Source organism: Zeugodacus cucurbitae, chromosome 6 (genome assembly GCF_028554725.1).
Source record: "Zeugodacus cucurbitae isolate PBARC_wt_2022May chromosome 6, idZeuCucr1.2, whole genome shotgun sequence".
Classification (NCBI taxonomy): Eukaryota; Metazoa; Arthropoda; class Insecta; order Diptera; family Tephritidae; genus Zeugodacus; species Zeugodacus cucurbitae.
In genome coordinates this window covers 65,240,368-65,257,193 of record NC_071671.1, presented here as the reverse complement: position 1 = coordinate 65,257,193, position 16,826 = coordinate 65,240,368, and the positions used below count along the sequence as shown (strand labels likewise).

At 35.9% G+C, this 16,826-nt stretch overlaps 1 protein-coding gene across 2 annotated transcripts in view; it reads left to right on the top strand.

The window, feature by feature from the left end:
- The window catches only part of LOC105211634 (uncharacterized), a 32,379-nt gene that overhangs the window by 9,607 nt on the left and 5,946 nt on the right, over window positions 1-16,826 (top strand). The window contains exon 1 of one of the 2 annotated variants that reach the window (XM_029039907.2): window positions 13,330-13,643. The exons of the other annotated variant lie outside the window; for it this stretch is intronic. Coding sequence (XP_028895740.1) covers window positions 13,491-13,643 — 153 coding nt within the window. The 5' untranslated portion in view covers window positions 13,330-13,490. Of the gene's footprint in view, window positions 1-13,329; window positions 13,644-16,826 lie in introns of those variants that run through there. 2 annotated transcript variants of the gene reach the window in all.

Below are 16,826 nucleotides of genomic sequence, written 5' to 3'. Positions count from 1 at the left end.
TGTTCGATGCAGTACCCGCCGGAGGAAGCCGAGGAAGGGGAAGGCCTCCACTCCGTTGGAGGGACCAGGTGGAGAGCGACCTGGTTACAGTTGGGATCTCCAACTGGCGCCGGACTGCGAAGGAGAGAGAGAGGTGGCGCACTATCGTCGATTCGGCTATAACCGGCTAAACGGTTGTAACGCAAATCACATACATACATACAAGTTGTGGTTTGTTAAATTATGCTATGTTAAGTTATGTTACGTTACGTTAACTAAAATTATGTTAAGTTATGTTTTGTTAAGTTTTGCTATGTTTAATTATGTTATGTTAAATAATGTTATGTTAAGTTACGTTAAGTAAAGGTTAAGTAAAATTATGTTAAGCTATGCTATTTTAAATTTTGTTGTATTGAGTTACATACATATGTTATGTTAAGTTACGTTATGTTAACTCATATTATGTTAAGTTACGTTACTTTCAGTACATAATATTTACTTGGAGAATTACAATACGTCACTTTTAATTTTAAAACGGTTTAGACTTGATACCACTACCTCTACAGTACATTACAATAACAGCAAATGCAACATTGCGCTGTTAAACTCAGAAATGACTAACAGTAATGTTAGCCGAACAGCATTTGCTGTTAACAATGGTTGAATAACATTTGTGCGATGTTGATTTATGACTTTCAGCGCTAAATAACTGCGCGCAGTTGCACCGTGAATGACAATTGAGCAATCGCACGCTGTGAGTGCCTGAGTAGAGATTCGGGTTCAGCTGATGTGCATCGCTTTAGTTGCCAGCATTAAGCTGTCGCGCATTACTTTCCACACAGAAGTCTTGTGATGTGAACTTATCTGCGTTAGCCTTCAGCTGCTGCTGCTGCAACTGTAAGGCAAATGTTGTGATAATTTACAGTTACACTGATGCTGCTGCTGCTGCGCGCATTAACAGCCTGACAGTGACTGGGGCAGTCGTTAATGATATAATATATATGTGAGTATGTGTAGTGCGTGTTCAAATATGACAGACAAGCCTCGCTGTGTCGTCTTGCGGGTTGTGCGCGTGTGAGTGGATTTGAACAAAGCACACTCAGCGCCTGCATTCATTCTGCTTGTGCCTTTCATGCTCTTCAGTGTCTTTTGCCAATGAAATCTTCGCGACACCACTCTCTTTATGCACCGTTGCATTGTCTGTGCAGCTGTGCTGTAAGTGCGCTTAATGATTGCGAGCGGTGGAGGGGGGCGGTCATGTGGTTTGCGGGTGTGTTGGCTGCCGTTGATGCAGTCGAGCATTTGTGGGACAACAGCAGTGAGTTCGAGAGTGACTGACTAGCTTTGACCTAAATATCTGCGGGGGGAGGTGGTGCGTTGTATGTGGCGTGTGCAACATACACATTGCCTTTCTACCAAGTGAGGGGAGAGGAGTGGTTCTCCGTTCAAACACTACTACGCTGGCAGTGTCACATGCCACATATGTTTGTTTGTTCGGTGTCTTAGTGGTAAATATGTGTGTGTGTGTGTGTGGAGGTACGTATGTATGTATGTATGCGTTTATGTGAACAACGAACGCTTGATGCCTCACAAGTTCGCCTTTTACTACAGCTGTTTCTGCTGTTGATGTTTTACTGTAAGTATTTGTTGTTGTTGTTGCAACGCCAGCAACGATTTGAATTCCTTTCACTTTGCCTCATATGAGAATTTCTTCTTGTTGCTAAAGTTTTCCTTTGTTTGTGTCGTTGCCATACATTTTGGATTGTTTGTTGTTGTTTTTTTTATGTTTTTTAATTTTTGTTAACATTGCAGTTGTTGCTATTGCTTTAAACGGTAATGTTGTTATTGTCCTTGCTGCTGTGGGTTTATATATATACATATAATTTATTGTTGTTGTACTCAGCTGTTTAGTTGTCATATTCGCATAAATGCTGTGGCAATCTCGGTAGATAATTTCATAGTTGAGAATTTCGCAACAAAGGCAACAACTTACAACAACAACAACACATACAACTCTGTGAGTTTGTACGACTGATATGTGTTTGTATAACACAGTTTGCATGGGTGCGTGTCTGTGTGTGCCCGTCAGTGTGCTTTGATGCCGCAGCAATTCAGTTGAAACTAAATTCTTTAATATTACATTTCCTAAGTCGTTGCTTTTTTTGGGATTTTTTATTTTGAGCCATAAACTTTTCTGCAGTTATGTGTAATATATGGTATAAGTACATATGTAACTGACTACTAAACTAAATGTGCTTCTCTATGTAATATGCTAATTTAGTGTCTATGAGTATGTCGTGACATTTTTCGTGAGTTTATTACTCTTGTATTGCGAAAATACCTAGCTGCTCTCATACATATTTAAGTTGAAATTCGTTCAAATATGATATGATAGCTTACTATTTATTGTTGTTTTTCTATGTATAATTCCAGTAATATTAGCTTCGCTTTTTATGCGGTTTTGATCATTTGTTTGTTCTGGAAACATTATTGATATTTGGAAACTTAATGAAAATGCCTTAAATGTCATTTTGACAAGTTTACTATAGCTTTCTCTACTTCCTCATATTAGGTTGGCAAATATTCCTTCCGTTTTTTGCTCTTTATTCAATGCTTTATACAGTGTTACAGTGATTTAGTTCAAATATGCGCTATTTAGTTTGATAATCTGTTTCCATCTAGACGGCAACTTCATAATACCCCCTCATAGAAGCTCCCCTCCTTATTTGCGAAGAACTCGGACAGCCACTTTTCACAAGCCTCTTTTGAGTTAAACTTTACACTATCGTTCGCATGGACAGGAACAGGCGGTAATCACTTGGCGCTATGTCCGGGCTATATAGTGGAAGCGATAAAACCTCCCATCCGAGCTCCCGTAACTTCTGACGAGTCATCAACGAAGTGTGTGTTCTGGCGTTGTCCTGGTGAAACACTACACCCTTCTTGTTGGCCATTTCTGGACGCTTCTGGTCGGTCCAGTGGTTCGCAATAGATGGTAGAATTAAGCGTCTGGCCGTATGGGAACAACTCATAGTGTATGATTCCTTTCAAATCCCAACCAAACAAACAGCAAAACCTTCCAGGCCGTCAACCCCGGTTTGGCCACTGTTTGGGACGTTTCACCAGCCTTCGAACATGATCGTTTTCGTTTGATATTGTGGTATGTGATCCATTTTTCGTCGACAGTCACCATCCGCTTCAAAAATGGGTCGAGTTCATTCCGTTTCAGCAGCATATCGCAGGCGTCGATTCGGTCTAGTAGGTTTTTTGCGTCATATCATGCGGCACCCAAACATCAAGCTGTGTGTCCAGCCTTCAGTAGATGGTTTAAAATGGTTTGGTGACTAACTCCCATCTCCTGGGCAATGTCACGTGATGCCACATGCCGGTCTAACTCGATGTTTTCCATGATTTGATCGGTATTCATCGTCACAGGTCTTTCGCCGGCTGGCTTATCCATGTTGTTATTTTCACCCTCTCTGAATCGTCGAAACCATTCCTCCGCAGTTCGTAGTGATTCTACCATCCCCCAAAACATCATTAATTACACCGAACGTTTCTCTTGCGGTTTTTGCCTTTAAAGAAGGAAATCTTTAAAATAGCGCGAATTTCGGCGTTAGTGAACTCCTTACTTACACGTCTATAACCGTTGAACGCAATATCCAAACTAATCATGCGTAGCGTCGTTTTGTCGGTTATTATTATTATTATTTTCAAAGATGTATAGTATTTCCAGATGCGAGCTCTGTAGTGCTTTATTTAGCCGCGAAATTCAAAAGACACAAAGGCAGAAGGGAACCTAATATATGATTAATTAGAGAAATAATATTTTATCAAAACATATTACTCATACGACCTGTACATACGGTTCAAACAAAGTAATAGACATCCTTAGTAGGAGAGAAATAACCATGCAAGTGCAATTTGTGGACCCAAAATACTAGTTAAAAATCGAATAAATGATATAAAATATACTGTAAATGGTCTTCACAATCCTTAACAGTTTAGATTGCTCTCAAATTAAAAACGAAATTTGGAAATTAAGGAGTAGGAAGACTACATAGTTCTCTGCGATCATTCTCATTAAATTTTAAAGTTCAACTATATTAACAGTTTATATTTTGCATTAAGCTTTCCGTAAATAACAAATCAGAAAGTGATTTATTTTAAAAAATCTACACAATAGAAATATTGCTTCGAATTGAGCTTTTGTCATACAAAGACTCCATGTGTTTTAAAGAACCCAAATAACTTCCACTGAAACTAATTTGTTCCAAAAATCAAAAACATCTTTGCTAAAAACACAATGTCGGTCAAACAACTAATAATGCTACAATCCGCACGTTACAGTTACACATACACACTCTCACGAACGCACATGTTTGTGTCCTTGAAGTTCGCCACTCAGCGGATTATGCCAATTTGACAGTGACACAACAACATCGATGAGATGTTTAAAACTATGCGAGTACATGAATTCCATCATATGTTTGCATGATAACTTTCGATGTTTAAATGTTTAACAACTATGTACAGACGCTTAGCACTTGGCCATATTTTGCGTGACCCATGAGGAAGAAGATAGCGCAATGAAACCTTTGAAATTAACCGACAATGGCAACTGAATAACTACAATGGCTTCGCGGACTGTCGTTGTTGTTCGCGCTGCTGATGGGCATTCGAGGTTGGTTGGAAAATTGGAACTTGAACAGAACCAGCAGACACTCCCAAATGCACGACGACAACAGCAATGGCAACGATGATTGACCGAGCGAGCAAAAAAAAAAAAATAATAAAGCACGGATCGGCAGTAGAAATCGCAAAAACAAAAATAAAATGAAAAAATAGGAAAGTAACAACAAAGCGGAAAGAGATGTGGAAGGAAGCTTGACACCTGAGCAATGAGCAGCAGCATGTAAAATGCGAAGTAAATAAAATCGAATTAAGAAACATGGAAGAATTAAAAAAAAAACTCATTGTTAATAACGAACGAACGAGCTTTTTTCTTCGATTCGTGATGCTAACAGTTGTTCAATAAGGATGAGGCATCGGCAGCGAAGAGAGGAGTGTGTGCGACATGATAGTGTGTTAACAGCGCAGCATAAACATACAAACACATAAGCGTACAAATGAACATAGCGAGACACACTTCACTTTCACACAGCCTTCAAAACCATGAACGGAGGATGGGAGGGAGTGCAGTGCAGCAGCAGCGGCAGTGGCAGCGATGGAGGTAGTTGCCGAAGTGAAATTGGGTCAAATCTAATGCTGTGCTGTGTGCCGAGCAAAAGCGATGCTGACAACAACTGCGAATGTGTATGTGTGCGAGTGCATGGCAGAGAAATGCAGCGCAGAGCAACGTAGAGTGAGAGCAGCGCATATGGAGGGAGAAGAGCAATGTTGAGTCTATCAGAGTGCAAACTGAATATCCGCCCCGACTATGATGTCGTTGGTGTTGACGATGCATAAGGATGCAGTGCCAGTGTTGCAACTGTTTTGTATTAAAATAATGTTGCCATCCGTTAATTGGAATGTTTAGCTAAGAATTTTGTTAAAATAATACGATGATATATTATAGCGCTAGTATAATAAAAATACGCAGACCATATAACTAAAATCAAAAGCTTAACTCTCTACATTATATGAGCTTCAACTCCATTGATATTGTCTGATACATGGTGGAACATAAAATCTTTAAACACGATGGGGTAACAGTATTTAATGAGACGAATTTTCAAGGCAATTAGTCCTCTAACTAATTTATGTATTAGGTGTGAAATCAGTGTTAGTTTGAAAATTTTGGGCTGCGCCAAAATGTAGGCAACGTTTTTTTTTAATTTTTCGTATAATTGTTGTTGTTAGACAAAGAGAGTGTGAAAGTGAAAACTGCTGATGAATGATGGTTCAGCGACCGCAAAAAAGTTCAAGAAATCAGAATACTTCAACTGAATTAGGGTGTAAGTTGCCTCGAAGCCTATTGGTGAAGAGAAAGCTCATCTAAAGAGTTGAAAAATAACCTAAATTGGTTCGATTAGACTTCGATTTAAATTTTGAAAATTTCTTCTTCCTTTGATTAAAAGGAGCTCAAAAAAATTGAGCTCTAAGATTTTATTTGACCACCTGTTTGTTTCCTAGATATATTTTTTTCAAAGAAATTCACTACTGTGGTAAATATCTACAAAATATATAAATAAATTAGTTCTAAAAATTTTTAAATAATTTTTCCTAAAAAATATAATAATATGGCAACTTCACTGACAGTGCAACGACGAACTGCCACAGCTCTCTTTCTACGAAACGGTAATGAGCGAATATGAGTTGCAGCAGTAGTGGTACTAACAGCTGGCTTGATTCGTGTGCAACACGAGTGTCGCCACCTCATCGGTGAGTACGATTTGAGCGAATGCACAAACGAGTGCAGCAGCAATGGCTACAACAACATGAAATGCAATAACAAAAACAACATATGCACATAGTAATGGTATTGGCAACTAGCAAAGACAGCGACAGGAGCAACTGCAGCATCCTGCAACATAAACGACGACGCTCCGACACTTGCTCCAGCTCTTTTGGCTACGAGTACGACTACAGCTATAGCTATGGCTCTGGCTTCCTTTGACTTTGTCTACGATTGCTCTTGCCTGCCTGCTGACTGCTGGCGATTGCAGTTTGTGTTACTCATTCGTGTCGGACGGAACATCTCGCATCATCACCTCCACGCAACCGAAAAAATACTATAACACACCAATAAGAAAAAAAATATGAAAAATGAAATTGAATAAAAAAAGAAAATTACAATAAAAATCCACACATGAAATACATGCAACTACAACAACTACTGACTGACACAGTATACCAACACACACACACATACACTCACGCGTATGGAGAAATGGCAATTTTCAGGACTCAGGACTACCAAGTGAATGCAAATCGACTGGTTGGAAATAAAAGTAATATTTACACATAAATCAAATTGAACGCATACGAGCCAGAGCTAGCGAAAAAGGAGTGCAAGCAGCAGCAAGGCAAGTGCAGCCTTAAAATATGCAATACTTAAATGGGGCGAAAAATGTTCGCAGTCAATGCACATTGGAGTTCGGGAAAAAGTAAAAGTTATCGCAACGAAGGCTGTCACAGCAAATGCACACTGATAGAGAAAATCACCAGAGTTTGCTTCAGATGTGCGAAATGGGTGTGCAATATGAAAAATAACGCACAAAAGTATGTTAAATGAATGAAATGAATTTTCATATAGAAAGCGGAAGCGGGCCAAATATACGTATAACAGCAGCTGCAGGGCGTTAAGAACTGTGCTGAAGCAGAGTATAAGAGCTGCAGTTCGCAACGAAAAGAAAATTAAAAGCGAAAAAGTAGTAAGACAGCGCCTAAATGTATGCTGCATGTATGTAGCAATGGCAACCTGGAAGTGAAAGTTCAGGGTTTTACGCTGTCACTGCAGATAAGCGTGGAAATACATCAACGACGACAAAGCAGCGCAACAACAACGCGAACAGCAAGAACAATTGCAACAAATGCATCAGCTATAGTGGCACAACAAAGCCAAACGGCCACAGCATTGGCAATTAGAAATAATACGAGACGCCAACTAGAGCAGCAGCAGCTAAGCTAACTGTAAACGTAGCGCACATGGAGGTGTAGCATATAGCGCAGCGCAGTGTATTGCATTGCAGTGTTGCATTGAAGGTGCAGTTACGCAATCTTTTAGGCGCAACAAATTGTTAAGGCGCACAAAAACAACAGCTGCTGCGCACACAAGCGCATATCTGCCTGTATCAATATATATATGTATATCCATGTGTGTATGTATATGTAATACATAACGCAACATATGCAATTTTGGGTTTTAAGCATCGTGCTCGCGTCGTGCCTGTGTGTGTGCGTCGTGCGAAACACACCCTTAAAAATACAAAAACACAGAAAAAAAAACTATGAAATGAAAGTGAATGTGACGGAAATAGATATGTGAATAACGGTTTATACGATAAAAAACGAAGTTTCAGAAAAAAAATTATAAATAAAAGTTTTTTGAAATATTTTTTGAAAAAACAAATTTTTAAATTTCAAAAAAAAAAAATAAAAAAGTTTAATTCCAAAAAATTTTAAGTTCAAACAAATTTTCGAAATTTTCCAAAAAAAATTTTGAACCTCAAAAAAATTAGTTTTGAAACCAAGAAATAATCAAAAATAACAATTTCTGCACACCTCAGCACTGTTGGGCTACACGCCCAATCAAGAATTCTGTGACAATGTGTATGTTCGTCATTTGTATGCTCTGCACGGAGAAGCGCAAAGACGCTGGCGGTTATGCCAATAAGAGTGTTACAAGCATGCCCGTTACGAAAAAGCGTCACAGCACATCGGCCTCCTACTCATCGGCAGTGTCTACCAGTTCGACCAGTTCATCTGCATCCACGGGATCAGCTGCTAGCTGCTCATATGGCCCCGCTATACATGCCACAACATTGGGTGCTGCCACATTGATACCTTTCGGTAATGCCACATGCAATATTATGGGTGCAACAACAGCGCCACCACATACTACACCACCATTGGCGAGCATCAAATACAATCTCGTGCAGAAGACTGTCTCACCAGCTGTGGTCTTTCAAGAGTTGCCGCCACGCTATCGCGCCTGGTTGTAAGCGCTTCAGGTGAAGAAGTGAGTGTTTGAGAGTGAAATTTAAAAGGAAAACTTGTGTAAAAACTGTTTGAGAAAAAGTGAAGAAATAGTGAGAAGAACAAGATAATACAGTTATGAAATTGTTGATTGAAAAAAACAGTAATTGAAAAATATAGTATTTATGTGCCAAAAGTGTTAAGATATTAAAAGAAAGTCATTTGTGGTTAAAAAGGTGTGAACGCCTAAATGTATGCAAAGTGTTAATTGTGCAAAAAATGGTGGTGTAGCCTTGTTTATCAGCGTCTAAAACACACGTCCATATATATAAGCACGCAGTTTGCTTCGTGTTTGCATTTTGTACAACGTTTCTGTGACATGTGTTGTGCTCCTAAAAGCATGCTAGGCACTCTTTAGACATTTGCAATTGAGCAAATACTGATTGAAATAAACACTCGAACATAAAGGACCAAAATAGTGGACGAAAAAAGAATTGAAAAGCGCAAACTTCCAAACACAGTCACACACACATACAACAAGCAATCGCCCATTGTACACACACACATACACTAGCAGATACAAAGTGAAAATAAACGAAAGGCAAATAATCATTAACATGTAAACGTGACAGCAAAGAAGACTACAGCAACAACAACAGCTGCAACAACAACTGCAATAATTGCTGAGTACAACATACAACAACAACAACAATACGAGTAGTAGCAAATAAAAAGGCCAGCAGCTGAATGGCATAACAACAATAGCTGCAACGGAACCTTGTAAAATCAGCAGCAAATAACAACAACAACTGCAGTAGTAATTGAAATAAAAAAAACAACAAATCAACGAACACACGAAAAATCAACAACAATGAGCGACAGTCAGCAGTGATTTGTGTGTTCAATTTGTTACATGTCCAAAGCGCACCGAGCATCAAGCAGCAGCAGCAGCAACATCATCACCATCCAGCAGCATTTAATTGCATACAAACAGGCGCACATACTAGTACACATTTGAATAATGTATGCATACACACACCAAAGCAACTCTACAGTCATATGCATGTGAGTGATTGTGTGTGTGCGTTCGACTGCCTTGCCTGCCTGCATTTGTGTACATTGCCCTGATTATATCACACACGAATGTAGGCCGAAGCTGAGCTGCGAACTCAACGTACAACAACTGCCAAGCCAAGCTAACGGAACGACTGCCAACAACGATAATTTCGAAAAAAAAATACAATAACAACAACCAAAAAATATATACGCTAATGACAACAACAATAACAATTACTACAAAAATAAACGGGCGAAAAGCGCAGAATTAGAGCAAAAACATTTAAAATTTAAATTGAAAAAAAAAAAAATTGTGAAGTGGCACATATTCGATGTGCGAAGTGAAAATTAAACGAAAACAAAATTAAAATCATACAAAATAGTGTGTTAAGTTTAAAAACATAAATAAATATATAAAAAAGCTAAAACACTGCCAAAAATAACTAAATTATTGTGTTTGCGCCTAAAAGTAGACTACGACGTCAGAAATTGTGCGCATACGGTTTCACACAGAAGTGTTGTAAGTTTAAAAAGTTAAAAAACAACAACAAATTAAACAAATGAAATAAAATTTTAATAAATAACAGCGTGAAAACATACACTGCCAACAACAACAACAAACCGCAACAAGCACTAACACTCTCACGTTACGAAGTACTGAGCGTGTGATAAGTAGTTATATATTAAAATCAGAAAATAAAATTAAAAAATAATAATAACAACAACAATAAATACATATAGTAGTTAAAAATAATTTATTTCCGTTGTGCAACGGCATTGTGTCGAAAATTCGAAATTTTAACTGGGTGTGACGCTGTAGATTTGGCAAAAGTCAGCCGCTGTCAAGCAGCTGTAGCGGCAGTGAAAGTAACAGTGCAGCAACAACCAGCTGTGACAACAACAGCACAACGAAATTAACAACAAAAACAAACAACAACACTTAGTCAGCTGCTGCAACAACAATAAAAATTAATGTGCGCATAAGGAAAAGAACAAAAAGTTGGAAAATAAAAATAAATATGAAATAATTAAAAAAAAAATATTAAAAACAAAATATTAAAAAAAAAAATATTTTAAAAAATATTTCAAAAAATATTTCAAAAAAATATTTAAAAAAAAATTTCAAAAAAAATTTTAAAAAATATTTCAAAAAAAAAAATTTCAAAAAAAATTTGAAAAATATATCAAAAAAAATTTGAAAAAAAACATTAAAAAAAAATTAATAAAAAACTTCAAAATTTTGGAAATTAAAAAATTTAAAAAGTGAAAGTAAAATTTGTATTCACAAATCCAATACTTCGGATGTGACCGCCAGTGTCTGTGTATGTAAAATAAAATAACAGTACAGCATTGTACCAAGAATTTATGTGGTTTCACGCAAAAAAAAAAGTTTAAATAAAATAAATTAAAAAGAGATCTCTAAAAAAAGCTTGAAATAAAGGAATAATAATAAATGTTAATAAAGTATTTTGTGGTTTAACAGATAAGCAAAAAAATAATACTTAAAATTTAATATAAACAAGTAAATTGTTGCTACAGAACAACTAACGAATTTGTGGTGCGATAAAAATTTATTAATTTTTTTTTTATTTAATAGCCAAATATTTAAAAATCCTATACTTGAAGTGATTTTTTTATAATATAATATCAGGTTGTGGGCCGAGTGTTGCCACCTATTTTACAATTAAAACCAATAAAATTGTTAATATAAGTTCACAGGAAACAAAATAGAATTGAATTTAAGAGCTTTAAGAAGCTATACAGTTTCCAATATTTTATATACGGTTGCCACCTTTTCAAGAAATTTTAATTAAATAAAATTGTTTAGTTAATTGGAACATTAAAATATATATCAAAGCTACGTTGCTTAAGAGGAAATAATATTAAAATATTGTTGAATAGGTTTGCCACCAGTTTAAACTTATAAAATAATGATTATTTCGGAACAATTTCAAAGTAATATCGCGCTATACTAATTCTCTCACTCACTCAAGTATGGGATTTTAATATGATAATTTGGGGTTACCATGTATTGAACTACAACTTTGCTTCCGTTTTTTTTTGTAAATTTAAGGCTTTTTTCACTTGGGACAGACAGCCTCACCGTACGTATTCGAAAGCATTCGATGAGCCTCAGTCGCACTTTTCTTGGAATTAAAAAAAGAAAAGCAAAATTTTCCGCAAATGTCGAGAATTCGACTCAAAAAGTGACATTTTCGGTTGAGAATAAGTTTGGGATGCAAACAGATCTCCACAAATATTTTGTTGGGTTAATGTTGACATAAATGTCCAAGATTGATATAAAAAAAAAATCGATTTAATCGACCAATGCTTGACCCTAGAAACATTCACGCAAACGTCGACAATTCGGCTCAAAAAGTGACATTTTCAGTTGAGAATAAGTTTGGGATGCAAACAGATCTCTACAAATATTTTGTTGGGTTAATGTTGACACAAATGTCCAAGATCGATATAAAACGATTTAATCGATTTAATCGACTAGTTCTTGACCCTAGAGACATCTATTGGAAAACGGCGGAAGCAAAGTTGTAGACCTAATATCTTGCTTTTAAAATATACTGGGTGTAAAACCCTAAACCTAACAAGGTACCCCGAAAAGTCGAAAAAATAACATCTTCATTTACTTACAGTTGCATTTTAACTGCATTTAAATCAAAATAAACAAACATAAGCATTTACGGCGCACAAGAACGGGCCTCAGATTATTTACTGCAGAGCAGAAAAGCAAAAAAACAAAACACTTTTCATAGCAATTAAATGAGAAAAATAAAAAAAAATAATCAAAACAACTCTTCCGTAGTTCTTTATGCCTAACTTCGTGTGAAATGATAATATTTGTTTAAAACGAAAAACAACTTTTTTAACAACAACAACAACAACAACAATTGAATATTGTGAACTTTTGTAATACAAGCATTTTGTAACGACGATCTTTTTTGATAAACGCTTTTTTCGTTAATGGTTATTCATATAACTAATGTTAACATTTTTCTAACAACAACAAAGACTTAATTAAGTGTGTGGTTTTTAAAACGTATAAAATCTAAGCGAACTGCATTTTTTGATTGGAAGAATTTCAGGTTGCTTCATTTTTGTATGCAAAGGCAGTGTCAAAAAAAAAAAAATCATTTGAAATTACAATAAAAAAAGCTATAAAAATATATTATAATAATAAATAATAAATTTGAAGGCAATCAAGTTTGTTTTTAAAATAAAATAAAATAAAAATAATTAGCGTTAAAAATCTAAGATAAGTTGTTCGCACAAGCGGGTTCATCACTATTAATATAATAAACTCAAAACAAAAAATAAAAAAAAAAAATAAAAAATATTTATATACACAAAAATAAATATATTTTTAAACAAAACTAAAAAAAAATATTATATGAATAAATGGCATGATTTTAACAAAACAAAACGCTAACGAGTATTAAAATTAATCAACAAAACAAAAAAAGTAAAAGAATTTAAGAGAAGCAAGGACATAAAAACAAAAAACATAAAAACAAAACAAAAAAATAAGCATACAGAACGGAGCGCGCGCTAAACTCAACTACTTCAGATTGTTAACTACCTAAATGTAGCTATTAGTATAATAGATAAATAGTTTATGCAACAAAAATAAATAAAAAATATAAAAAATACACTTTAAGTAAATTACATTAAAAATACATGAAAAAGCTGCTCACTAAATAACATAAATAATTAACTAAATTCTATAAGAGTAAAGTATCTACCTGGCTATTAGCTGTGTGTGTATTTAACGCTTAAACGTGGCTAGCAAAAGTGAAACTATGTGGTCCAATGCCTTGTGCACATTGGGCGTCACTAAACCCCTATGCAACTGCCTCAGCATACGACAGGTGGCGGCTGCGGCAGCGGCGGCGGCCAGTCAAGGTGCTGCAATTACCACCGGCCCCACATCAGCTAACAGTAACACTGCCGGGGTAATTACCATTACAGTACTACATGTATTTCAATTATTGTTATTATTGTTACTGTTGTTCATAAATTACTTTTACGATTGTAAAATTACATATTTCAACTTAAACCTAACCTCATATATTTATTTAAATTAAATTAAAGAGATTATGGAATTTACATACTTTTTAACAGGTCATGTTATCTTAATGTTATCTCAATGTTTTCTTTCCAGTGTCAATAAAATACATGAATTTATATCAAAATATCACTGCCAGCGATTTTTAATATACGTATGCATGTTTTCATAAAATCGCATGACATAAAATTTTACTTCAAAAATCGCATGGGATTTTTTATGATTTTTTTTATTTAAAAATGCCGTTTAAAAACAATTTTCGAAGTGAAACCAAGAACAAAATTTGGAACAGTGCAAGAGCTGCGTTCCTATGAATATAACACAGAGTCCATGTATGGAAATTACCCTTAATTCAATTCTTTTAGCAGATAAACTTCGCTTTTCTATCTTGTTTATTTTTGCTGAGACGGTAAATTAAACCTTTTATGTTATATGACTTTCTGTAAAATCTTGTTAGGAAAATATCGAAAAAAGTTTCGCAAGATTATACGGATATCATAACGCCGCCTCTCTGTTTTGAGTAGAGACCATCGTCTAAAAAGTCATCAACTAATTGTTCATTAGCATTCAGACTATCCAATTGGAATATTTCTGAAAGTATTCCGTACCGAAAAAGGCATTAACAATTGCTCGTTAGCTTCTTTGATGGTGAAAGAAAAATTTTGAAAGTTCCATAGCGACTTTGTAGCGACACTCTGTCAGCTATTCTCTATGAAAGTATAGGCATTAGCCAGATAATGTAATTACTAATATTTGAGCCAGGTAATTGAATTTAATTGATTGATTTTTCTCGAAATATCAGGACTTCTTTTCAATCATTCCTCTTTATTAAAAAAATCAGTAGATAGATCTGATAACTACTGAGACGGTTATCATACAATTGAAACCTAAATTTGCGCTCAAGATACAGGTCTATATAGAGTTTCTGAGGAATGGTTATTTTCAGAGATAAAATAAAAATAATAATGAAATGTGGATATTAAGTGGAAAGTGATGGATCGAACTGTTTTTTTATGGGCAGAAATGCACTGTTGTCTGCTGTGGAATAACCACTATTAGAAACAAATATTTTTATATTGTTCAATGACTGGAATCAATCCTACAGAGACCTACCTACAGTACGAATTTTAACCAATACACCCACGTGAATCTTAAAAGTTTTGGATTCATAATTAAGCTTACTAACTTCATTTATTAATTCGATTATTTATTTAAACTGGTTTTCTCAAGAATATCTTCGAAATCGTCGCCATAACTAATTAAGCCGTTAAGATTGAGGATCTCGCTATAAGAGCTTTCTTTCTTTGAAAGATGTTCATTTAAAAATCAATAGAAAATATATTTAAATCAAACGATTCATATATAGATTATTGAGTTTTGCTGCAAATCACATCAATAATATTGATTGATAAATTGATAGACAGTTAATTGACGTGTTTAAAGCCATTTGACCTCACAACAGAGCCTTGTGTTCGAAGCACAATCACTGCAGTAGCAAGAGTAAAGACAAGCAAAACACCTCGTCAAGTTTGTAGTCGACGAGAGAGCTGGGGCATGCGGTTGCCGAGCACAGCTGATGACAAAAGTGAAAACGGGCAATTACACATTGTCCAACACATGCTCATACACACATAAAATACATACATATATATGAATTATTAAGTATGTATGCACTTGGATTTCTACGTTAGCTTGCTTGTATCCGAATGCGAATGCGAATGAACGACAGAAGGCGTGCGAATCAAATTGGGTGCGGATGTTGAGTAAAGGAAATTATATATTGCACAAAAGGAGCGAAATGTAGAGAAAGCCAACCAAGTAGGTGGTGCACAAACGAAAAGATTTGATCGATGTCGTACATTTGAATGCTGCAAGTGGCAGTGCTGTTGGCATGAAACGAACCGAACCCAAATGCAACGCAACTGAACTCAACTCTGCTCAACTGAAATGTGCGGAACTGAACCGAACTGGGCGGATGCAGGATGCGTCAGTTGCGACCGCAGTTGTTGTTTGTTGTACTACTGTGCTCTTGTTGTTGTTGCATTATGTACATGACCAACGCAATTTGTAGCAGCCTCATTCGCCAACGCTGCTTGGCACGAAAGGATAAACGAACTTACGAATGAAGCTCGGCGCTTAGGTGGGAGGGGTGTTGAGCTGTGAGCGGGTATTAGAGCTGAATTGAAAGTGTAATTTGAAGATGTTGTTTTGGGGTAAGGCAAACTGAATTTCAGTCAAATTCGACGGAATGAAGTGGAATGGAAATGGAATGAACTACTGATTTTTCCCATTTTGTGACATTGTTGTTGTTATTGCAAGTGCTATTACTTGCCAAGTGTGTGTGTGTGTGTTCGTGTAAGTAGTTGTTGTTGTTGTTGTCTATTTTGTCATGGTCTTCGCGTAGCAGACTTTGTTGTTGCTACTGTCAGCGCTGCTGCGACGTCAGCTTACTGGGTCACTAGGACTCTCACACGATGTCCTTGCAAATGCGTTGCAACATATACATGCAAGCGAGTGTTTGTATGTATGTATGTATATATGTATATATAAGCTATGTATATAACTTAACATATATGTATATTAGCGTATATACTTAAATACATATATGTATGTGCATACTCACAGCTGTATGGCTTTTATATATCCATATAGGAATGTATACATGTAAGCATATGCACACATGTATATATGTATGTGTATGTGTTTGGGAAAAAGTAATCTCAGTTCAGTTTAGTTTCACATTTATTTCATTTCATTTGTGGTTGTTGTTTGCCGTTTTTTTTTTCTCTTCCTTTAAATACACATGTGCAACATTTATTGTTGTTGTTGCTGCCACAAAATGCTTCACTTTACTGCAATATCCACGCATCGCTCGCTGCCCGCCCTTGAGCTGCGACGCTGCAGCATCAATGTTGCGAATTTGTTTGATTAAAATCTTCCAAAATATATATATATTCACACACACCCACACAGACACACATGCGCTCACATGCAGTCTCGAAATACTTTTGAATCGTGTAAGTATTTCCTTATAGGCATTTGCCAGCAAGGAATTTAATTCAAATCCTTT